The sequence below is a fragment of the Microchirus variegatus genome, assembly GCF_963457635.1.
Source record: "Microchirus variegatus genome assembly, chromosome: 5".
Classification (NCBI taxonomy): Eukaryota; Metazoa; Chordata; class Actinopteri; order Pleuronectiformes; family Soleidae; genus Microchirus; species Microchirus variegatus.
The window spans coordinates 17138638-17165243 of record NC_139806.1 but is presented as its reverse complement, the minus strand read 5'-3'; the positions used below and the strand labels follow the sequence as shown (position 1 = coordinate 17165243).

The following is a 26606-nucleotide window of genomic DNA, read 5'->3' as shown; positions in this document are numbered from 1 at the left end:
TGGTTGCAGTACCATAAAATGTCTTCAGGTCGAGCCCCAGAGCCAAAAGGACTGGAAAACGTATAGTTTTTTTTTTATATAAAATTTTTGGTCCAAAATTTTACAATAACATCATACTTATACTATGTCGACCAAAATTCAAAAATAATTTTGACCAAAAATGTTTGGTCCAAAGTTTGACAAAAACGTCATACTTATACTATGTCGTCCAAAATTTGAAAAAAAAATTTTTTTTTAAAAAACATAATGAAAAAACATTTTGGTCCAAAATTTGACAAAAAAAGTCATACTATACTATGTCGTCCAAAATTTGATTTTTTTTTTTTGACGAATTTAGTATAGCATGTTATAGCAACCCAAGGAAGAGATTTCAATGAAAACAAAGTGAGGACCCGCCAAAATGTCCTCACTCCGTAAAAATGACCTCACTTTGTTGGTTAAAAACACACACACACACACACAGAGATTATTTGCTTTCTATAATTCAGGCGATAAATAACTATTCTCTCTCTTGCATGGCACCAACTACACTGAGTTTTCTCATCCAACGATTAACAAAAGAGGAAACTATGAAATAATTTGTTCCAAAAATATTTATTGGGTGCAACTGTTATGTCTGTGACAGCTCGTTTTCTTCATTACGGACGGTGTTCACACCACTCACCTTGGCTTGAAGAAAAGCACTAACCTTGTGTGATCCTCCGCTTGGGCTGAACACCAAGTCTTTACAAACAAAAATAAAGTAGATATCACACTGATAATCGTAGGCGGTGCAGCTGTGTCTCCGTGAGACAAATGCGTCAGCAGTAAGGTAAACCTGCAGGGTGGATAGACAAACCATAATCTCTCCCACAAATGTTTGGTTACTCCCACGGTGCAACGGAGATGTTGACATGCAACTCTATCCTTCAGATAAAAAGACGCACAACATTGTGTAGCTTTTGTAGTTTGATATGTCAGTTATGTAAATTCACCATCATGAGAGGCTGTGAAATGTGTCGGTTTTCAGTTAAACGCTGAGCCCTTTAAAGAGCGTGAGAGGTGAAAGAAGTGTGAAGGCTTTAGAATCCTTCTTCAGACATCAGATTGTTCCAAAACTCCAGATGGTTTTGTTTTTACACCTGCTTGTTGCTCCGTCACCAAGTCCTCTCCGACTTTCCATAACATTAGCTGGACAAATAATCTTTGGTAAACAAGGGCTTATTTTTGAAAATGAGCATGAATTTCCAAGACCCAGGGGTGTCTCAAAGTTACCCCAGAGGAATAATAGCGATAGATTGGAAAGGGGGGGAGGGGGGGGGGCAATGAAACTGTATAGAGCCATTACAGCAGGGGTCTCAAACTGGCGGTCCAGGGGCACCCCAATTGATTACATGTGGCCCCTCACTTAATAACACATTATAATGAAAACTTGGCCCACGACCTCACCTTCTTTTAAACAGTGTGTAACTGAGGCACAGCTGCCAGCAAGGTGATAGAATATAATACATGTTTGCTAGCAATTATTTTTATAACAGTAATAATAAGACATAATTATCACATTATTAAATGTATCATATACAATATTCAATTACACATAAAGTAGCTTGTTAGGGCCAGAGCCACAAATGGCAGAGTCCGAAACAGCTCCTGGTACACACTATTATTTATGTAATTTAAATGCCTGTTTTTGATATTTATACATTAATTTCGCATCATAAATAGTATAATTAAAGGTGCATTATGTAATAAATCTAAAACAATTGGCCATAAAATCCTCCTAATATGTCACAGAGACTCAGGAATAATATTCATATAACAAACTGAACTCACCAACAAAAACAATACAGCCAAAATATTTGCATTAAAAAAAATATTTTGCAGACTGCAAATCATGTTTATGTTTTGAAATCATGTTTTGGCACGTGGCGCCACCTACTGCCGCCTACCAATCATTGCAGTTAGTAGAGTCTCAGCTGCCCAGCAAACACGGGTTGCCAGTTACGTCAGAAAACGAAACCTAAAAGACCTCGGTATTTTGAATTTGAATGTAGTAACTGTTTTTGGCCACATTCTTACATATGGCACCTTTAAGAATACATGTGATATCATGATGCAATATGGTGAACAGTTGTTTTTTTCCCCCACTTTTTGTTCTTGAGACCAGTCCCCTCTTGACCACAATAGATGGGCATTGGCCCCCAGGTCATTTGAGTTTGAGACCCCTGCATTACAGGCTTCCTTAAAAGCACTAAAATGATTAAATATACCACCAGCTGTAATATAATACCAGCTGACTCAAAAACCAGGAGACCCAGAAAACACAAAACGTAAGGCAACGGCTGCCCGGGAGACCTTTGATAAACCAAAAGGCTGAAGTCACGACAAACGCTCCAGCGCCACAAGTAATACACTGGGAAACAATTGACATCAAAACAACACGCAAAGGAGTTGGTGTTCAGCGATGCATCAACAACTTAAGAAGCCACAGGGCGAAGCTCTCACTGCCTCTGAAGGTGAGACAGTGAGTCAGCACAGAGCACTGGAGACTCAGGGTAAATGAACACTCCCCACACATGGGCTTAATCAACGCCAATCAGTGCCACACACACCTGACTGCAGTGAGCTGATTCTCCCACCGAGCCGGAAGATTGAGTCCCCTCACATATGTATATATAGTTTAAATACAACAGATTTTTTATGTAAATTGTAACATTTCAAAATGAAAAAATGACAACATCATTAGTCGTACCAATGTTATTCTGATTGAGATGGAGTTTACTGACCAAAGCCATTGTGATGGTTAGAAATGTTGGGTTGAAATTGAATGTACGTATAAAGATTTAGTGAATAAAAGCACTGCTATTTCCACTAAAACTGTTTGACTTCCTTTTTTTAGTTGCACTCACGAACCACTCTGAGGACAGTGATTGCCTCCAGCGGCCACTAGAGAGGGGATATGGAGAAAGAAAGCAATGTTTATGAGGAATAGCTTAACTATAGATATGTATATATATATAGATCTTACAATGGCAACATATTTAATTTCATGACAAACTCACGTGAATAACTTTACCAACATCTTCATTATGTCTAACATTGAAAGCAAATTCTAAGCAAAAATTTAAAAAAGACAGACACTTATTCGATGTCTGTGCTTTTGTCTGTCATGACTAAAAACATTATCACTTGCTGATATACATTTGGATTTTATACCCTATACGTCCTCTTTATGTAAATCCAATCTGAATCCATTTTAATACAACATTTTGTTGATTTTGTCATGATCCCACTGGACTGGTCTTTCTGTTGTCTTGACCCTGGGCTTTTGGTTCTGGTTTTCTGTTCCTTGATTCCTTTTTTTATTCTGTACTTCTTTGAGTTCCTGTCCTGTTCCCTGTTGATTAGCTGTTGATTAGCTGCTGCGCCCTAATGTGATTCACCTGTGTCCTGTTTGTCTCACCTGTGTCTGAATACCCTGAATAACCCTCGCTGGTGTATTTAGTCTCTGTGCTCCCAACTGTCTGGTTGATTAATTTTGTCTGTATCAGGTCACTTTGTTCAGTTTTTCCAAGTGTTTCCCCCTCTTGTCATCTGTGTTTCTACTCCCTGTGTTTTGAGGACTGTTTTTGTTTAGCAAACCCTTAACTGCATAAAACACGATACCTGAAACTACACTCGCTGTGACTCGGCATGAGAGATTGTTTCAGATCTTTCCAAAGTAAATTTGTCAGGAAAGTATTTGTTTTCTAAAGTGGTAGAAGATGATGACAGTGATGTCTGGAAATGTGCCCTCTGGAGAAACACGCACCTTTACTGAGCTGTTTCTTCTTTTTTTTTCTTTGTGTGTGAAATCTTCCTTTTAAGCACATTCACTTCTACATTGTTTCCCCAAAAAAGTTTTCACTTTTCATTATCATCAATAAAATGTATTTGTCTTTGCCTTAAAACAAGAGTACAAAGTGATTGCAAGGTTTTGAAACTATAACAGCAGACAAAATTGTTTATTTAAAGGTGCATTATGTAATAAATCTAAAGCAACTGGCCATAAAATCCTCCTAATATGTCACAGAGACTCAGGAATAATGTTCATATAACAAACTGAACTCACCAACAACAACAGTACAGACAAAACATTTGCATTGAAAGAAATATTTTGCAGACTGCAAATCATGTTTATGTTTTGAAATCATGTTTTGTCATGTGGCGCCGCCTACCGCCGTCTACCAATCATTGCAGTCAGTAGAGTCTCAGCTGCCGAGCAACCACGGGTTGCCAGTTACGTCAGAAAACGAAACCTAAAAGACATGGGTATTTGAATTAGAATGTAGTAACCGTTTTTGGCCACATTCTTACATATGGCACCTTTAACAAAACTGCAAAATAAAAGGAAAAGGGTACAATAAAACACAATTAGAAAAAAGAGGGAAAAGGCTTCACTGATGAAGCAGTAACTCAGAACCTGGAGTTCATGCAAAAGTTCTGAAGTAACCTTTCATTAGTCACTTGAACTGTAATGTTTTCATATAGTTTTTTTTTTAATATATATTCTCACAGCTTCCACTAAATCAGTAAATAATTTCCTTGCATGCGAGGGAAAATAAAGACTCTCAGGTAAACACACACTAGTGCTCTAATTACACCACACAGTCTGTCCCAGGTCATTCACCATACCGTGGGAATCGGTGTCTGTAGAGATCGGTGCATTGTGGCACAGCAGCAGTCAAGAGGGACAGCAGGATAAAACAGGGATTGTCCTTCAGCATGGACCCAATTCATCCAGTTGGCACAGAGCGGCCTGTTCGTGTAACAGTGTAAGGTCACCTGACTCGACCCGAACCAAGTCAGGCTTTGATGAGCATCTGATTGCTCCTCTCTGGGGCGCAACAGTGAGCACAAAGTGAAGGCAATGTTGTTCGGGCCAATGCTGCTTCAATGCAACCCATGCACGCAGTGATTATGCTGAGTCATCAACAAGGACAACAAACGGCCTCTTTAGGTTACAGTGACTCTCTGACACCTGCGTCTGGGTTTTAACGAGATATTTTTCTTATGGAGTTCCCACAGGGTAAATGATTTGACCGCAGAACGAGGATGAGTTCATGGGTGTAAAATCGGCCATGAGTTCGTGTGAGCTTATCGCTGTCGCCGTAATGATAAAATTTTACCACCTTGAACTTTACCGTCCTTAACTGTGGTTACAAAATGTCAGAGGAGACAGTTCTGTGTCAGTGATGGATAATATACAGTGCTAATACTTTATACTACAGTACAACCACAACATGGTATGGCGGCAGTATTATGCTAGTACTGTCTTCTAATGCAATTTCCACATTTTTAATAACAATGATAACAGTGTGGTCGCAAGGGGGAAATGTGATGTTATTTCAGTCTAGATTTGATCATTATTATAGAAATAAGATGCTAAAGATGATAGAATAACTAATCCATGAATCTAAATAAATCCGCAGCATTGTCTGGTCAAGAAAAAATGCTTATTGTACTCTCACTGCCAGTCCGGTGCAGTCCTACTTACTCATCAATTGATATCTCCATCGTTATATTGATATCTATTCAGGTCACATTTCTGTGTAAAAGGCCACAACCTTTTTGCTGCAGTGTGATTCTGGAGCTACAGTACCTTTATCCTCAGTTGACTGTGTGCGCTCCTGTTGGTGGACACGGGTCAAGGAGAGGTCGGGCCTCACATAAAGGAAACCTAATCAATAACCTCACTCTTGGACTATTGGTCTCAGTGCTACCTGCAGCAGGAAACGGGATGAGTGATGACCCAGTGGTCATTGTACTGTATGTGGGCTGTTAAATCCCAAGAATTTCGAAAATGCTTTCAAATCAGATCAATACTTTCCACTTATGCTATTGCGTTTTAACACCGAATGAAGGAGCTCGCATTCTTCCTTCCATTATTTCCCTGGTGTGGGACCAATAAAGTCAAATCTTATCTAATCTTTGTTAAATGGGTTATCATTTGAAACAATGGTTTTAAAAATTGTATCACACTGCAGTAAAAGAAAGAGGAGATGTCACCAAATGTCCACACCCGTCATCACGCAAAGTCCAAACTAATTCTGACACCATGAAATTTCATTCGGAAGCCTATTGTGTGAGGCTGTATGATAATTAGAGCTGGCCTTGGTGGCCGTTTATGTAACAGGGGCTTTTTTATTCATACTGAGTTCAGTTTCTGTGAAAGCCCATTTGGAGCTCAATGGCTCCATTATTAGGAGAGTGAGGTTAAAGCCTCTTTCAAACTTCAAACATTAGAAGCCGTCCACGCAGGCACAGTGTGGCTTGGTGATCTGCAAATCTAGAATGTAATTGCTCTGCATATGTGTGCAAAAGTGTGCAGAAAATTGACAACAATCTCAACATATGTTGCCCCTTTTTTTATAGCTTCCTAAATTGTTAATATGCAAGCTCTGTTCTCCTTCTAACTGTCTGGGAGACACCTGAGTTTGCTGTGCTCCTGTGTGAATCTGTGACTACAACACCACTGCAACGCAAAATCTCTCCATATGTTCTTCATGGCACCAACCAAGGTGAGAACACCTACACACAGCTGGGCCACTGTTCGTAATAGTGGCTCAGGAGTGTGCAAAGCCTCATTAGAGCGGATGTCTATAAGCCTCTTTAACTGAACTCTCAGTGCCGACAGACACTGAACCAGGTACGAGCTGCAAAGTAACATTAGAAAATAGCATGTTCAAATCCTGATTCATGAGGAGGGGAAGTATCTCCATATATGGTTATGACTGTGGCATCAGATCAATATGCAGAGTTTATGGCTGCACTGTGTGTAGAGAGGTCTACAGTACACATCCCTTATTCACTGTGGTGTACCTTTATTGTATTCTTTTACTCAACGTCCACTTCACTCTCTTTTTACCTGTTCACATAGAGCACTGGTTTAATAAAGACGTGATCCTCAAACGCAGAACAAGCAGATGCACCGATATGTTTCTCATCACATCTGGTTTTAATGCATCAAATACAGCAGTATTGTCCAGTTGCTTGCCTTTTTACGTTGTATTAACTGACAGAGGATCTACAGATCTGGACATGTGCGAAAGTAGTGTCACTTTGTGGCATCCTGATTACGCTGATCTCACCATCACGATGCCTGCGTCACAGAGCTGACCATTTGCCAACCACTGGGTAAGAGATGCTGACACCATGCACCGTTGTCCAAGCATCTCATAAAAAAATTTGAACCTAAATGAAAAAGTGTGTTGTACAATTAAGTTGGAAAAAAATTCGAAAAAAAACAATACTCAAAATGTTAAATGAAACAGACAACATTCATGCTTCCAGTTTCAAATACGCAATAGTGAGTTAAATACAAAATAAATGCAGATGTATTCATTTCCATTTGTCAAGTTGTCAAAAATATAACCGCATCATTTTAATTATACAGTATTAAAGTAGTTATTTGAACATTATGTCCATTAGATTTGGGAAATTGACAAATAAGTTCACAAAACTATATCTTCATTTCTATGTGTAGTTGGATTTAGATCACCTTTCACCCGGCAACATTCCTGCAGACAGATGGCAGCAATATCACCATTGCGCTAGTAAAGCAAGACAGATGCAAACCGTTTCAGAAGTCAATTTTACAGCTTGTTCAATGGTTTGTTCGGATAAATGCTTGTTGCTCCACCTTCCTTTTGCTGGCCCTGCATACACACAAATGCTCCCTCAGTTGGGTCTGATAGTAGTGATTGACAGAGCCTGTTTCCAGATGAAGGATCAAGATCATGTTCACAGAAACCAAACAGAGGCATGACATTAACGCCAAAATAAAAAAAAAACATCTTCTAAATGTATACACATTTTAATAAAATATATTATTTTAATTAGAAATCCTATTTTTGGTCAAATGTTAAGGATAATAACATCACTGGTCACTGGGTTGTAAATTCAAACTTACAAATGTCACATAGGATATTTGGACCATGAACATTTTGGATTTGGACAAAATGTTTTAAATATTGTGCAAGCGAAATACTTCAAGACTTTCCTTTCCCCATTCTAAGTCTGCCTTTTATACAGTGATGACATCCAAATACGTAAGTAAAAACCACCTCCTCCAGTGTGACCACAGTGTACCCAGTAACCAGTGTGTCAGCGTTGTGCAAGGGAGGCGACTTTACTCTTCATGAGTCAGCTGTGTCCAGACTTGTGTCGAGCGAAGTTGAGGAAACAGCTGTTTCCTTGTGTCGCCTGACACTTTTATTTTTCCACTGTGAAACACTAAACCTGACTATCTCACACAATGACTTTCTGCTCATAAGTGTCTCCCATATACTCATGTATCTAACTAATACACTGCATGGTTTTGTGGATTATAGTGGACAGTTGGATCTCCAGAGGAGAAAAGCCTCTGAATGAAAAGGTGTTCTAACACCTGCCTGAATGTCTGTCTGGCATTCACTTTGTCCATCTCAGTAACTCGTCTTAATGTCTGGTGTTCAATTTCATGTGATTCTTTCATTAGTCCTTTCTCTTGGTTTTCCACGGCTCAGACACAAAGAGGTGAATACGTGTAATCAGATCAGGGAGAGACAAGGAGTTGTTCAGTTCAGGTAGGTCACTGCCCACTGCAAACACCTGTTCAAAACAATGTTGACCACCCCCGGCCAGACCACTGAACTGGTCTGGCCGGGGAATCCATTTCACAATATGTTGCTCAGGGATGAACATATCAACTCTCCCCTTATTTCCCTGTTGTTTGTGTTCACTAGAACTGCACATGTGAACAAAGTGATACTCTGAATTGGGGGGGGGGGTGCATTGCATCAAATCCATTATTGGAATTGAGCTCAAAGCATATCTGTGTTTAAATGCAATATGTGGTCAGCATGTATTTGACAGATAACAGATCTGCTGTCCACCACAGGTTTTTAGATAAGAGATTCAAAAGATCAGCGCGTGTGTAAATGACCTAATTTCAATTGCAGCAATAAAACACTTTTAATGACACTTAACATACACTCCTGTCTGGTTATGATATGCACTCATACACTCACTACTCTCAGGAAGGATTCTTTTTTATTACTCATGCTATCACCTGCTGTAATCCACTTTAACAGGCCTTCTTTGCTGACACACTGTAGACAGGACAGTGCTCACTCTCTTACGGCTAAAATTAGCGTTCACGTACTTAACCTTGACTCGTGCATAGCTTTGACGCTTTGTAATGACAAGGCAAGTTTTCAAGTTGAATCAGCACCAGAGAAAACTGAGGAACTGTCATATTTTAAACCAGGAAGTTGACCGGTAAAACACACAGTAGGTCATCTAATCTTAATTAAAACCTCTATTTGTTTTAAAGTGACTTTTAGTTTTCTGTTGCTAGGAATGAAACAGAGAAAATTATTTACAATTTGTTAATTATTGCCACAAGGTTTGTTGTTTGTGGGTGATATCAAAGTCAAGATCTAACCGTCTCATGGGTTTCAATATTTTTTTTCTTTCTTTTTTTTTTTTTATGTTTTACCTTATTGGTGTCAGAAGTTTGGATGAAATTGTTTGCCAAACCTCTTATATGTTATTGTCCATTTTGTACATATTGTGCAATATTTTATATAAAGATCAGAGTCTGATCTGGCCATGGGCAATAATGCTGTAATTCTTTTTTCTTAAAGTTTCCAGAGATTAACGTTGGAGAGACCAACCATGCACAATGATCCAGTCAACACATTGCACACGTCACATAACTGGCTTTGAAATCAACATTTGTCTTGTGGAGCTAACATGTGGGTTGTGTGTTTGGAGCAGCTCCTATTGACATTACCTTCTGGTGTTGTCATACTTTTGTTTTTCTGTCTGCAGCCAACTTGAACAAATCAGACAGGATTGTTTGCAAGGGGTCAGAGGTCATGTGATAATAGCAAGTGACTTCATATTTGCTTTTATAAACCTGAAACAGAACATCTGAACAAGAGCAAGTACCTGGAAAATACTCTTATACAATCACAAGTGAAAGAACACATTGCCTCAACTGGTTTAAACCTGATGCCCGCACTGGCTGGTGACTTTACTGGGGAAGTAGATGCACAAACCCCAATTTGGGTTGGGGGGTGTTTCAATGTGTCCGTGTGTTGGATCCAGAGAAACAATCAAGCTGTGGGGACAATACCAAGGCTGTCCACTGACTGTAGGCCCCACACCACATAAAGACCTGATTATCCACCCCATCCTCTCCACCCCCCACCCCTTTGGCTGGCCTTGTGGAGTGGACAGACAGTGAACTCAGTATTTCCCTTCCTCTGTGGAGCAGTGGGGACTCTCCTCCAGTCTCAGCCAAGGCATAGCAATTTAAGGGGAGCTGTTGTTTTGGAGAGGCACTGTGGGAAAGTCATTAAAGAGTAAAGCATCTCTCTTTTATTTCCCTCTAAAGGACTCCTGGAAGAGGCATCCACCACGGCGGTGGATGGTAATGAGTGCTGACACAGATCGGCAAACCCCATCGTGCTCTGTGCAGATTCCTGCTGGCACGGCAAACTGGTTGTCTGATTAAAAAAAGGGTCCAGTTGGTCGCAAACTCGGACGTGCTTTCTCTCCTCCACAGGTGGCCATTGATGGCAAGCAAACTACTCAATCAGGTCCATTCTCCTGACAGGAAAAGGCCTCTGGTGGCTGGTGGTGGTGTGTTTGTGTGGTGGTATTCCATCATGTGCTCCAAACATCGGTCTCTCATTATTTCTTTTTTTTTTTTTTTCAAAGAAGCCATAGGTAGTAAACACCTGATATGCAACACGTAGCTTTTAGCGATGCTGAGATAAGGCCTTAAATTTAATCAAAGGTCACTCCTCTCGCTGATTATGTAATTACATTTCCATATAATATATATTTAAGAGGTAAACTGCGGAGTGTACAGGTGAGCGCAAAACTATCATTCACCCGTGACATGACCCACATAGCGAGCTACTGTATTATCACGGCATTACAAAACCACACAAGCAGATGTAATGGCACCCATGGGACAAAGGTACAATAAGTGGCTATTTTCACAGCATTGTAATGATAGGAGAGTGCCTTTACTGCAATGGAAGTTTCCTTTATACAAGTTATAAAACAATGTGACAAATACAATACTGACAAATTGTGTTTTATGTAAATGTCCAGATCACTCTGATGCAGTAGGAGAGACAGTATAATGTTGCAGAGTATGGCAACCTCCTTTAAATGTAGAGCACACAAACCGGTCCAAGGCAGCCTGCTAAGGAGAAGTGTTGTCTTTTTTTCACCAATTGTCCCTGAGTTTCCTTGAAGAATGGGGACCTCTGCTGGAACCTGTTAGTACCACAAGTTGTTTACCAACCCCTTGTACCCAACGACATCCCAATACAGTTATCACTTGGCTCTCTTTGGTCTGTAAGCATGCAGCCAGGTTTTATTCTCAGTGATCTTGTGAACCCGTCACAACATGTTATTTTGGTTTGCTGGACTTATAAATAATTGACCATCCTCAAGTATTAGCACACCACTGTTCTATTTTCAGTCTGTCTATTGATTAGTTTGGGTAAAGGGTAAACGGGGCAACAAAAAAAAGATAGCATTCACAGAAAAGGTCAAAGACACTGTGTTAAGGTGAAGAGAAACAAGTGGAACTGTACACAGTGTGTGTGGTGGTAATACTGAAATCTATTGGCTCGGTTAATGATGATTGATTTGAATGCCACTGAAATAATGCAATCCATAGATCCTTGTGGACACACCACTGTAAACAGGTTCTAGTGCCTCTGTGATTTCCCACAACTGTTTTGGGATTCTGTTGCTGTACACTACTGTGTGCATATGTTTCCATCTCGCAGGGCCCACATATAGACCCGCGAAAGACGAGGTTATGCAACAGCCCCGGCCACTTGAATAAACTGCTTTACCAAGAGTGAAAGGAGGAGTTGAGAACGGTGAGGAACCCATTGTCAGTGGCCGTTGGTATTCAGACCACAGCGGCATTACAATTAGGACCCTTGTTGATTTTAATCAAACTCCATTGTATCTTTAACCCTGAACTGTGAGGAGCTTTCTTCTCAGTGTCACCACCAACACCAACAGCCCAGCAGTCACGAGTCCCGCTCACGCGTAGCACATGGAAAACCAAAAAAAAAAAGAAGACCACTTGACAACTCTGTCTCCTCATATGGGGTCAAAGGTAATTTGCGACCAATCTCGAGTTAACATGTCCCATGCCAGAGATAGACTGAAAAATGCTGCTAAACCTATAGACCGTAGATAAAAAATGGGCATAGTCTTCCAGTTTGCTGGTCAAGGCCAACCAGGAAGTAAGAGTTTCTGGAATAGCATCCAGAGGAAATCCATTTGAGTGGAATGCTATGAGAATTCTAACTTGTATTCTTCTCACTTCACATTTTATCACACCAGTAAAAGAGTTTTCTTTGTTCTTCAACAACCAAATGTTGATTTTGTAAATTATGTGTATACATGGTGGGTCAGTTTTTAAAATACTGACATACAACTATTTTGATGCTCTGTTTGAAGTTCAGCAGTTTGTCTTGACCATGTTTGTGTGCCTAAATGCATCAAGTCGATTAGATGTTTGTATTAATGAGCAGTTGGACACGTGTACCTAATAAATTGGGTATGTTAACGCTTTTGTCTGACAAAACAATCTGTCAGGTCTTTGTAGACCTGGGGGACGCAGTGTTTGAATGAGAATTTGAGTCCCATTGTTCCATGAACCAGACAGTACTGTACGTGCACATAACCAATGACCTGGTTCATTTTAGTCTGATCACAAAGATTCACTCCAGTCCAGTAAATACTCCTTTCCCACCCTCAGAGTCTGTCTTTGGAAGCAGAGGGAACTGGGTAAGGGTTATATAACATGTGCCTGCTCTGCTCTCACAGATCCTCGGCAGCTCGTCTTCCCCTAATCTTTTCAGCTTGATTGTGCCCTCCATCCCACCCCCTCCCCCCTCCTCTGCCGACTCATTCAACTGAGAGTTTTCTCACACACAAGCACATCCATCGAGGAGCGCGTGAACACAGTGTCAGGATCCGCCGTGCACCGGTTCAGAGCGGATGGAGCACTTGTGTTTGCAGGTGTGTGTTGTTTTGGAGAGCGTGCGTGTGTGTGTGCTCGCTGCATCTCGATGTGACAAACAAGGCGACATGCAATGTCTGCATCTGAGATTAGCCGTTCCGTGCCTGAAATTTCCGGACCTTTCCAGTAGTTTGCACCATATCTCAGCACCAAGAACAATCAATCTCAGTCATTACTACAGCTTTGATATGAGTGTGATGTTACAATCAGCTTGAAGATGTCAAGAAAAAAAGAGACTGTACCCTGATAATACTTGACATATTGACTGCCTTGTCAGTTGTTTTGAAACACACAGTGGTGCTGAAAGGAGCGTGCTGATACTTGAAGTGTTTCTGCGATTCATCAGTATGGATGCGGCACACAAACAGTTTATGAAGGGGTGTCAGCAGTTACTATTGCTCGTTCACAATGTGTCTGTGCCCCTTTAAGGCATTTTCTGTCACCGTTTCCCACATAACAAAAGCTTAATGTCACCATTTAAAGAAAGAGAGTGAGGCCAAAAGATTGAATACTTTTTCTATAAAAGCATATGTGGCATGAAACAGTCACGCCACACAAGAATCACAATTTAAATTCAGCAAAAAATGGTGAGAGCACCCTTTGTGCCCATTGCTCAAAAGGAAAGGAACTGATGTGAAAGTGTTTTCTTTCTTTTAGTGCTTATAAAAATGGATTTTAAGAGCGGTTTGAGGACATGGGGAGACATGGTGGTGCAAAGGGCAGAGGTTGATGTCCATTTCATCCTTCTTTTTTAACAAGTAAGCTAAATTGCAGCAGTAAACCTCTGACGCATCTCATTACCTTTACTTTCCAGGAGCATAAACATGTAAATATACGCCTCTCGCTCCAGAATACCTACACACCTTTTCACCTTCACAAGGCAGTAAATATTCCAGGTCCCTGCTGGCTAAACAGTTAATGTGTTTTATGAGCCTCTTAAGTGAAGGCCAACAAGCAAAGGATTCAGGAGATTGTCATATTTCATCCCGACCCCATGGGAAATGCTTTGTGTCAATGCACCTCAGACTAGTAAGAAGGTGAAAGTTGAAGAGTGGCTTTGTGGATTCGGAGGTTTCATATTTTCTCACAGTATTAACTGTTTGGGTGCAGTCTTGATCGCACAAAATCCCATTATATGCTGCAAATATATGATCGCCTCAGAGTCTTGGCTGTGTGCTTTGACCGGCTTATTCAGGAACAGTGACAAGTCCAGACGTACACTGCTACTTCAAACTCAAATCTTAAAGGTGCATTATGGAATAAATCTGAAGCAACTGGCCATAAAATCCTCCTAATATGTCACAGAGACTCAGGAATAATGTTCATATAACAAACTGAACTCACCACCAACAAAAGTACAGCCAAAATATTCACATTAAAAAAGATCGTTTGCGAACCGCAAATCATGTTTGTTTTGAAATCCTGTTTTGGCATGTGGCGCCACCTACCGCCATCTACCAATCATTGCGGTCAGTAGAGTCTCAGCTGTTTCAGCTGCCGAGCAATCCACGGGTTGCCAGTTATGTCTGAGCTACAATGGCGGAGAAAACAAAACCTAAAAGACCTCGTTATTTTGAATTTGAGTGTAGTAACCGCTTTTAGCCGCATATGGCGCCTTTAATGACAGTTGCAGGCCATTGTCTATAAGCACTGTCGTTGTTGTGGAATAACTTTCTTAGCTTAACAGGGAAGCTGTGACATTGCGGATCTAATCTCAAAGTCAACTGTAAAAATTCCCCTCCGTGCTTATGGGAGCCTCTCTAATAATAATTTTAAAAGGTCCCCGAGTCCATTTTGTCATCTGTGAGCTGCCGCAGAAAGTGGGACAGCTCAGATCTGTGCCTCCATCATTTCATGAGCACAAGGGACATAGTGGAGCTTTATCAGCACTGTGGATATTGAAGACAATCTTCTCATAACGTGGATGTAATTAGCCGAGATTGCCAGACACAGACAATGCCGGGATTTCACTCGGTGATAAGAAATCTTACAGAAACAACGTGTGGACCATTAACACTTTTATCTTGCAGACAAAGCTTTGTGTTAACATCAGATCATGTCTACTGATTCTTACTCTTGTGCTGTGTGCAGTGTAGTCCGAATCACTCAAATGTGATCTCATACATCATTTGTCCTCTGAAAGGCCAGAGACAATGGCCCTGAGATACTTGCTGTGATGTACTGACATCTACTGGTTTGATGCGAAACGACATTTTATGTAACTTGTGTGAAAAGTCATACACGTGGCTCTGGGTCCCTCCAGTGGCGACAAATTCACACTCACACGTAAACAGAGCCAGATGGAGCTGGATCTTTCACTTAAGGCCACCAAGATTATTTTCAGTTCTTCACACCAGCCCTCGTAACAGCCCACCATACATTTGAACAGCAAAGTGTTTGTCGCTGGAACTGAAACTGTTGTTTAGACTGTTATTCACTTATTCAAATGGCTGCATCTTGTTTTAATCAAATAACAGTTGCATCACTGGACGTGACTTGTGACTTCATTATAAAGTCACTAACTGCTATTCCACCATGCGTCTAACATCTGATATCCTTCAAGATCACAGTGAATTTGAATCAGATTTTTTTTTATTATATGTAACACATAGTTGTTTTTTTACTTCATGATGACACAAAATGTAACAAGTACACCATGACACCATGTCATGCCACACATACATAATGAGACAAATGTGTGTGTGTGTACTGAAAGAGCCTCTTTATTTATGTTTTACACGTCATGAGTTACTTTCAAAATAAAGAAAATGAAAATCTTCACAAAAATACCATATCCTTTACATTTTACACTGGATTTTTGTTTAAGTGCTACACACATTGAAATACACGAATAACACTGATAGTTCACAACAGTGTGATTGCATTCCCATAATTCAGTTCTCTGAACATGCAGCGTTAAGCTCGGCACTCTAATTAGGCTTGACAGGACAGGCAGCCTTGACAGGGAAACTGATCCTTTCAAGGAGCAGAGTCCCAGTAATCAATGGGTAAGTGAACGCTCTGGTCAGTGCATGTGTGTATGCAGGAGTTTCAGCTCCAGCTATCATTTGATTTCAGAGATGAAATGTTTCAAAGCCATTTGCATGCATTTGTTACATCCACAAAAACAGATGTTGAGGCTTTTCTTAACAACATGGAGTAAGAATCCAGAGGCAGAAAAAGAAAGGTTTTCGGAGGAAAACTGCTATTGTGCATTTTTATATAGCCCTCGTTAGTTTGATCCTGATATCTGTCTAAGGCAACTTTCTCCAAACCAGTCAGGTTTATAATGCCAAGAAGACTTCACAGTGATGGGGAACAAATGTTTTTTTTATGCAATCTGAATATCTTGTGGCTTTTCCATAGGTGAAGCAGAGGTTAAGGTCCATCTTGTCATGGTAGACATGAACAATAAAAGATTCACATGTTCTCATTGAGCCAACAATGTAACCGCTCTTTCTGTGTCCAATCACACTGTATAATTCAATTTCTAGCTGTTTTACAAAAGTCTCTATTTTACATGGATCATGATCCAAACTGCATATGCTTGGATCATGAGACTTAAAACTGACTTAAAAACGCAATGCTTATGGTGTTTAAGTTTATGTGATGATTTGTCTCTTGTCAAACTACGAGAATCATGATTCCTCAGGCCAACATTGTACACAATTACATGTTAAGATACAGTAACACATACAATGTTCATTACAAAGCTGTTGGTTGTAGACAAGTGTCACGGCATCACTTACTTTTAACTCTAAATGGCTCGAATTTAATCTCGGGTGCGACCGTGTTGCTTTGGGACACAAGTGACCTTTAATATTCTATGCACCCAAAACAAGTTCATCATGGAGGTTGACAAAAAAAAAATCAAATGTCATCGCATCCATGCACGTCTGTACAGATCAACTCTGGTTTTCAATTCTGACCTTTCACATTTAATCTTTTACATTTTAAGAACAAGTCAACAGTCACATTTTTTTTCAGAGGAGGCTCCTCAAACCAATGCTGGCAGGACAGGTTTTCACAGACAAGACGAACAGCTACGGATAAATGTTTATGGTTTCAGACACTGAGTTCAAAACTGTTCACAATGCCCTAGTTAAAACAAAGACTTCGAGGACAGCACAGCAGATGTAGGAATTTGAATTCCTCTACCCATGAGCCATATGATACTTGGATTTTTTTTTTCTTTCTGCATGCTAGTTACTAGTGGGCAACACAGCGAGGGAAATCAAAAGCATAACTGCTGAGAACTTGTCACAACCAGAAATATTTCACTACGTAAACTAGATGACACAATCACACTCAGCCGGCCCTTAACTCGGAAGGATATTTACACTGCTACCACTCTGGCCTTGGAAGAGTTAAAGCCCTGCTAGGTGACGACTTCCTCGCGAGGCAGATTGAGCCTCACCTCCCCTCCTGCTGCTGTGGAGGCCGAGTAGACTGCTGTGGCAGAAACAGAAGAAGGACCATTGGTCTCCATGGTGAAGAGTTTGCAGGAGCTTAGTGGTGCTGCATCAGGAGCCTCCATCTCTGGGCTGGACGCCCGCGATGATCCAGGGGAAGATGTGGGGCTGAGTTGCACAGCTGTAGTATCCTGCAGAGTGTGCTCGCTGGTCTCAATTTCAAATGCTGCACCACCAGTTAGCCCAGTGTGTCCCATCAGTCCTGTGCCTTTGCCACCCACCTTTGACCTCCTTGAGCTGTGGGGAGGCGGCAGACGGCTGCACACACAGCAGGCCCCGAAAAAAGAAAAGGCCACCAGAAGAAGGATAGGGCCAATGATGATCGGGGGGTTGGCAGAAGGCACCAGTGTGCTGAAGGCGAATGCTCCAACCAGAGTAATGTTGAGTCCTGCCAGCATGATGCATAGGCCACAGGCACAGCAGAGGGCTGGAGAGGGCAGACCATGAGGACGAGATTTCCTCCTCTTCTTCTTCTGCGACTCCTTTTTAGGTACAGGAGTTCCAGTGTTCCTGTCTGTAATGACCATGTTTGACTCTCCTGTTCTCTCTCTTTCACTTTTTCTCCTCCTATAGTGCTATTAAATCTCCCTGTATTTCAGTCCGAACTCTTCCCCATGGCACGGTCTAAATAAACTGTGTCCAACTGACAGCATGGAAGCGTCTTTGTCTGTGAATGACAACACATGACAGATGTTTTTAGATAAGGAAAACAGGTGTGACTGTGATAAGTGCAGAAGTAGCACGATGTAATTCAACAGCGCAGCTTTGAACATTCATCACACTGCTCTGCTACCTTTACACATTACAAACACATACAATACATTTAGTCGAAATAGTGAATAAGACTGTCTTTCTTCTGTAATAACATGAAAGTATATTTTCAAAATCTGAAAATCTGGCACACTTGATGATGACAGAATGTTGTGGTTGTTGATGATCAATACCTAAAAAGTTGGCTATTCATGTGTCTAAGGTCTGACACAAACATCAGGAAGGTTTGTTTGTTCAATTTATGTTCCATGACCTGGTGTATAACAATAAATATCAATAACTAAAACATCGGTTGGAGGTGCCGTCTACTGCTGGCACCGGAATCTTGTCTTACATGGTCCAAAATGTACCCTAAGTGCAGAGCAACCCACTGTAACTGTGTCAGACAACAAAAACATACAGTATTTAAAGATGAAAGTCATCTAAATGTGATAGCCTGGTGAGAGCAGCTGTGTCTACACTATAGCTACACAGTAAGTTTAAAGTCACATGGTTGATATTTCATATACTGATGAGCCACAACCTTCAAAACCAGTTGCTGTTATGTTATGTGGCACTAAGTGTCTTCTTTGCAGTTCAAAAATCACCTGTTATACATGTACAGGCACAATGCAGCTGCTTCAGTTACACCAGATATGCTATATGCCACTGGTGAGTCACTATAAACAACAACACCAATAATAACAATGTTTTTTCTTTTAATTGTTGTGTATATTAAAAGACAGTATATCATTTTCAGTAAAATCGATGACCCTGATTTGACCCCTCATTTAAATAGGTGTGGATATGAACTGGGTTTTTGCCCAGAACACAAATAAATGTGCTGCATTGTTGTGAAATAAAAAAATATAAATAAGAAAAGCATCTTACCTTGTGTGTCGATAAGCTGAAGGTCTCCCCATCGTTGAGTCTATTGATTTGCAGTGCGCTCCCACAGCCTTTAATTAGCGGCTGTGATTACCGAGAGGCTGAAAGGACGCGCAAACACCAAACGAGGGACTTCCGATTTTTACACAGCTTCACGCTCCTGAGGGCACAAGTCATGATGATGAGGAGGGTGATGAGGAGGGTGATGATGAGGGTGACAGCCGTTCAATGAGCGGTCACGCAGACACGAGCAGAGGCGCGCGCTGACCTGCAGAGGAACACAAGAAGAGGAAGGAAGAATGAAAATCCGAGAAAGAGAAAGGAGGAATCACTTGTGTGATTTTTCTTCTGAGTGAACACACCCACACACACACATACACGCACACACACACACACACACACACACACACACACACACACACAAACACACACACACACACACACACACACACACACACACACACACACACACACACACAGAGACGCACCATGACCGTGATCCGCGAACGCAGCAGCCGACAGGTCATTATCCTGCGGCTGCGGACGTGAAGGAGAAGCCGCTCATGATGAAAGCCACTGTCTGTCCAGTCTGTGCCACTGCTGTGGCTGTCAGCGTGAAAGCGTCACATTATTCATTATTTCATACCAGAGGAGCCCCACACTCATCTGGACTCTCCTCCTCCTCCTCCTCCTCCTCCTCCTCCTCCTCCCAGCATCAGCTCATCCTCTACCACTGTTCAACCTGTTGTAATGTATGTGTGTGTGTGTGTGTGTGTGTGGGTATCTCTGTGAGGATCATGGCTTTATGTTAGGTTAATTTAGGGTTAGGCATTTAGTTGTGAGGGTAAAAATATTTGTATCTAGAGAAGTGGAGAAAAAAAACAACACCGAATTATAGACCTAGTCCTTCCATTGTTTGTGGTAAATTGATGAAATGAAAAGTACCCCACTTATATTAAATGATATTTGGATTGCATGTACATGTACAAATGTGTACTTCTTCATGTACTGCATTTAAGTGTCAGAAATGGCTTCATATTATTATTATTTTAATATTTGGCATTTGTGACACACAATAAAACATATTTATTTAAAGGTGCATTACGTAATAAATCTAAAGCAACTGGCCGTAAAATCCTCCTAATATGTCACAGAGACTGAGGAATAATGTTCATATAACAAACTGAACTCACCAACAACAACAGTACAGACAAAATATTTGCATTAAAAAAAACATTTTGCAGACTGCAAATCATGTTTATGTTTTGGCATGTGGCGCAACCTACCGCCATCTACCAATCACTGCAGTCAGTAGAGGTTGCCAGTCACGTCAGAAAACGAAACCTAAAAGACCTCGGTATTTTGAATTTGAATGTAGTAACCTTTTTTTTGGCCACATTCTTACATATGGCACCTTTAACGCCTTAATCTCTAAATTAGAGATGTTCACTTTGACTGAAAAAAGCTAAGAGCCACTGCAGAGGAGCTGAATAAGGTTGCAGACCCCTAGGCTAGAGAATGCATTAGATCTATGAGTGTCCTCACTATGACTGTTGCACAAACATGTTTGTTTGGTTTTCAAAGCCTATTTATAAGCCTCTTATACGTCATTCCGACAAGGATCTCCTTGTTTTACAGAGGCCACATAATTGAGGAATGTTTCAATGTGAAATAGGCAGAATAACGTCCTACATGTAGGACACCATAGTTTCTTGATGTGCTCGGGAAAGGAAAGGTCCATGCGTGTGTGTGTGTGTGTGTGTGTGTGTGTGTGTGTGTGTGTGTGTGTGTGTGTGTGTGTGTGTGTGTGTGTGTGTGTGTGTGTGTGTGTGTGTGTGTGTGTGTATATGTCCAATGTACTTATATTCTACTTTTTTTCCAGAACAGAAGCAGATCATTTTGATAATTTCCCATTTTATTTAGAAATCAAGTGAATTTACTTCATTTGTTACCACTGTCAGGCTGTAATGGTTGGATCAAGCCTTTGATGTAGACCATAATGTGGTGTACAACCAGCACAGCTCTCTGTGGACTACATGCATTACATCTCAATGCATACATCAGTGCAGCTATCCCCATGTTGTTCTGGTTGCACACCGTTAGATAATACTACACACATATATATATATATAGTACAGTACAGTATAGCTGTGCAGTTTTACAATACATATGTCACTTTAAATTAACACATTTTTCAAGAAGAGAAAGACACAGCTTCTATATGGGTGTTATTTAGTGTAACCTGCTCTTACACTTGAACAACAGACGATCTGTTGCACCAGGTTTATTCAAAACATGCTTGAGCATTACCTACACATGAGTAATGAGTAAGACCCACTTTCAGTCACATCCAAATGCCAATGATAACAGATTTCCCAGACATGAAGACTAAAAAAAAAGCTGGTGGTGCCTTGAGACTTTTGCACAGTATACTGTATACTTGTTTTTTGACTGTACACGCATTCTGAATGATGTTCAGTTAAATTGTGTCTCATGCCATTCAATGTTTGTCATGCAGACAAAGGGTGGCTGTGGTGAGGCATTGTAAATTGAAGCCTGGCAATCAAACTGATGGTTGTCATCATGGCGCAGCATAGTCCTTGTGCTCCTGTTGCAGAAAACCACACATCAACACGGCCCGGCGTTATTCTGCCTCAAAGCACCTCACGCTTTTTTTTATCAGAGCACAGCGTTCTTTCCCCTGCCACTTCCCATGCAGCACCCATTCTGTCTGTGCTCTCCTGAATATCAATGCTTTATGTCTCACTGCGGGGTGCAGTTCACTGTGTGCATGCATGTGTGGACCTACACACCATGCATGTGTTCCCATTAGTGCCACTCGTATCAAATGAAAGCCAGGGAACTTGAGCTAAATCACACGAGTCCCATCATCACATAATGGCCATAATTATTTCTTAATTGGTAGCTGGGAACATTGTGTGAAGATGAGATGAGCTGCAAGCAAGTGGGGTTACGCTGGGCTTGATATGGTTCACTGAGTATCAGGAAGAGTAAAAAGTACTTCACTGAAAGTCAGTATTTTGTCTTCAGAGGTGCAAATTCTCAACAAATACGACAAAAGATTCAACACAGCTACAGAAAAATATTGTGTCACACTTGAAAGAAGCATGGTGAAAAAAATCAGAAGCTGAATCATGAGGGTCAGACAAATCATATGATGACATCAAGGCAGGTCTTGATCGGGAGATGACGGCTTTTGTTTCCATCTTGATAAGACATCTGGCATTTCTGAAGATGTCCTGCAACAGACCAAAGCATGAGTCACGTACATGTCTTCCTGTCACTCAAACAACCGTTGTTATTTCACTCTACCCATGTGTACAGAGCTGCAACATGACTGAACTATGATAGATAAAAGTGCAAAGGGGTTCTTTGTGGATAAGAGCAATAGTCTGTTTAGAATGTGGATAGTAATTGTCCTTTCAATTTTAAGAGAAACATGCATTCTGTCAGGTCGGTCCATTGTGGCGACGCACTCAGTCGCAGAGGCTCGGCTCAACCCTCCATCTGACTTCGTAATGTATTTGTCCAATTTCGGTTGTATAATAACAATAAAGATCATTTCCTTCATTTGTTTTTTCGTTTAGAAAGCCCATAAAGTATAACAGACCAGAGCTGTGGCTACTCTTAAAATAGCCATGATTTAATAAAGGATTTCCATATTTTTCTCCATTGTTATCCCTTTCTTTGGACCACCATTTACACTTTATGGACTTTCTCTGAAGACTGAAATGTCAGCCAATATTCAGAATTTTAAGTGTACCATAAATGAAAGATTGTTGGCTTTTATTTGAATAGTAACATTCAGACTTTACGGCTTTAAGTGCATTCAGTCTCATATAGTCATGCTGAGGTGTTACTGCTTCGAGACTTGGCATGAATTATTAATCAAACTTTTATCAAAATCGCAGTGAGTGAGTGATCTAATCTGACATGACAGAAATCTATCCACTGTCTGGCGTTACCACAGCAACTACATCCCAGGTGACAATAAAAAGGAGGCGATGCCATGTAATGCTCACTTTTGAAAGTCCCTCTTTTCTGCTCCTAATGGACTAGACAACAACAACAAAAACATCTTATGTAAGGTGTTTATAATACTGACAATTTTGCCATGATAAAAAAAATAATAACTGTCCTTAATTGAACTTTGAACTAACAAAATTCTGCAGAGATTCACTTCTCTAAAGACCATGTTGTGCCTTTTCGTCAGCAACAGCAACAGCCAGGGCCTGAGGCTTTTTTAGGTTCAGGTTACTCATCCATTCGCATGCTTGTCGCCCCACGTTCATGTAAAGACCATATCTCCTGAATTTTCTGAGAGATCTGGTACAAACGGTCACGTAGACTTTTGGATGGACTGGTTTTTTTTTTACTACTGTTTAATTTTGAAAGTGGTATCTTCAGAATAAACTACTATTTTAATGTGGATTAAAAGATGAGCAGATTCGATTTTGGTTTTGCTGATGGCCAAAGGTCAAGGTTGCAGTAACCCAAGATTGATTGCTTTTAATGTCCTTTTACCCCTCATCCGGGTTGGTCTCAGCCATCGGTCCGCCATCCACGAAGGTGCCCATTCGACTCTTGCAACGTTCCAGATTAAGTTGGCTCTGTGTCCCTGAAAGAGATAAGATAAGACACACATCACCAGTCAGTGTTACATCCAACACACTAAGAAATCAAAGTACGAGACTGTACCTAAAAAAGTACAAATGCTTTGTCGCTCCAGTTGTACCCTATCAGGGTACAAGCACTGTACCTTAAAATTAGTACCTGCCTGTTTGTACCTCTAAAGAAACATTTCTGCACCCCTAGTGACAAAAATGTACCTGTACACACTGAGAAAGGTACAGTGCTTGTAGTCTGATAGGGTACAACTGGAGTGACAGCAAGAGGTACTCTTGTGGTTTGATTTATTTGTGTGTATAAAAGATGTTGTATAAAAACTTGGATTAATAAGTTACAGAGGTTTGTCAGAGGAAAGCTACCTGCCTGTTTCACATAACTATGCTCCAGGCAGACACTAACCCACACATGTTGTGAGGAAACCTCTCTGATGAGAGATGAAAATGCTGTTAAGAAACTCTTTAAGAGAGTCTAGTTGCTTTCTTCCTGAAAATGCTGGATGGCAGAGAATATTCACAGGCTTTTCTTGTTCTTGTGATGTTTTCTATTTTGGTCCCTTGCAACTTTAAAAAAAAAAAAATCAAAACGGGTGTTGTTAAGATGCTCCTTCTGCCCCTACATGACAGTGTCCCAAAGGGTGTCCTTAGAGGATATGATACTCAATGCTGTGCCAGGCTCCTCTCCTGTGGAACCAGCTCCCAGTCTCATTTTGGGAGATGGACACTCTCTCTGTATTTATGCATGTATTTAATATCACATTAAAACATGTCAATAACCTTGTCCTTTCTCTCCCTAGTGTGCTTTTCCTTCCTGTCCTCTCTCTCTCTCCGTCATCCTCATCTTGCCGGCTGCAGGATCCAGATCCAGTTTCGATATGCTATGGTTACCTTGAGCCTACCAGTGGTGCCTGCCCCAACTGTGCTCTGTAGGTGCCCTTTTAATTTTCACCCCTTTCCTTCCAAATGTCTGTGCACATCACTGACTCAGACAATCATGCTCACCATCTCTTCTTATGGTTTCAATTGCTTGTTCCGGTGCAGGATTGGCAGCTGCAGGATGCACTCGGAAATTTCCTGTTGAAGTTAAGAAATATTTGGAACCAAGCTGTTTCTTTGATAGAAAATGTAATGAACAAAATCCAGATGTGTGACGGTGTGATGGAACGAGATATGAATGTGTAATTCAACTTACCAAAGGATGGAAGAATATGGTTGATGTTCAGCCAGGCTTTGATGAAGGGATATATTGATATGAGCAGGCCTGTAAATAAGTGGCCATGCATCATGAAGTATGCCACATGATGCATGTCTGTGCCTAAAATGTCATGAAACTGCAGAGGGAGCGAAGAGAATCTGGCAAGGACACTGTGTTCATACTTATTAGTCAGCCTATGTGTTGGAGGAGTCAACATGTCTCATAAGCCCTGGAATACACAAGTAGCGTCAGAGTGAATGTTCCTGTCAAGCTGCTGTGCACAGTTTTGAATTGCCAATTTTTTTGTGTACATTTTAACCATCAATTATTGAACGCTAATCAAATCATCAGTAAGAATGTGTTTCACATTAACTATATATGACGATCTTCCACAGATCAGAAGTCCTGTCCTTTTGTCTTCCCATCCAGGAAAGCAGTCTCATTTATCTTGAAAGTGCAAGTCCTCCAGCTATCAGCTGGTTCCAGTTACACTGTTGTATCAGGTGATGACTTGGACATGGTCTGTTTTTCAAGAACAGTGGAAGCAAAATGTCACAAGCCACAGACCTTTATTTTTGACATTTGTTTAAAAACAAACCCAAAAAATAGTATACAAGAGAGAAGAGTCATATTTGGACAATTGGGTGTTATTACCAGCTCCTCTTATACATTGTATATTCTGATTTTGTTCTTTTTTCTTTGCCACAACCTTACCATGCACATTTAATGAAAGTGACAAAATATGAAAAGAAAACTCAGAAACTATGAATATTAATGTTCATGTTAACTAGTTGATGTGTATAATATTTTCCACTTATCTTAGCTTTTTCCTACTAAAGTGAAATTTGTAAATCACTTACTCTCATGTACCAAAGTCCATGGAGAAAATCAACCTTTTTAACTAGTGGGGAAAGTTTGTGTCACTAAGATAAATCTGAACAAAGGTTTTCAAATACCGAAAAGTAACAGGATAACACACTTGAACTTACTGATGGAGTGTGCTGTCATGTAAAATTGCAGATTTTCCCTATGGACAGTGAGACTCAATGTAAAAGCTTAGAATATCATATACTTAAGCATGAAAAGACTTTTGCCTTATAGCTCTGCTGGTATCCATGTTCTTAGTACAACCACATCTGAACCTTAACTAGCGATTTTAATCATTTAATACATTTTCAAAGTCAGTCTTAACAAGGAACAAAGAAAAACTCACCAAGGCCCCCCGCTCCCAGGAAGATACCTCCTACAGCATCAGCATCACACTCCCTGGAGACCCCAATGATGATGCAGCCCGCCACAATGCCAAGCAAGGCTGAGCCCACCCGTAGCCCATGATACTCCCCGACACTAACAGGGTTCATTCAGCAGGTGTAGGCCCCCCCGCTGTGCTCTGCCTTGACTTTGGCCCTTTACAGTCATGGACACGCGCCTCCCCCTCCCTATAGTTTCACTCTCTCTGACACAGAAGCACTTTCTCTGTCTTTAGTCTCCACCTCTGCGCTCTGTTGTTCAAGATGTCTCATGCATCTTTAAAGATGGAGCTCTGGTTTCCATTGCCACTGAAAATTAGGAAGCTTGGGGTG

At 40.8% G+C, this 26606-nt stretch overlaps 2 protein-coding genes across 2 annotated transcripts; both read right to left on the bottom strand.

Moving 5' to 3' along the window:
* Positions 1 to 17450: 17450 nt before the first annotated feature.
* tmem275a (transmembrane protein 275a) lies at positions 17451 to 18071 on the bottom strand (the record flags this gene model as incomplete). Its single annotated transcript, XM_083889420.1, has 1 exon — positions 17451 to 18071. The coding sequence occupies one exon, from the start codon at positions 18069 to 18071 to the stop codon at positions 17451 to 17453; it is 621 nt and encodes a 206-aa protein (XP_083745546.1).
* A 4295-nt stretch (positions 18072 to 22366) lies between these two features.
* On the bottom strand, positions 22367 to 26384 carry kncn (kinocilin; the record flags this gene model as incomplete). The annotated part of the gene is made up of 5 exons (XM_083889421.1): positions 22367 to 22442; positions 23728 to 23821; positions 24831 to 24902; positions 25021 to 25089; positions 26237 to 26384. The coding sequence occupies 5 exons, from the start codon at positions 26382 to 26384 to the stop codon at positions 22367 to 22369; spliced, it is 459 nt and encodes a 152-aa protein (XP_083745547.1).
* Between the last annotated feature and the right edge of the window lie 222 nt (positions 26385 to 26606).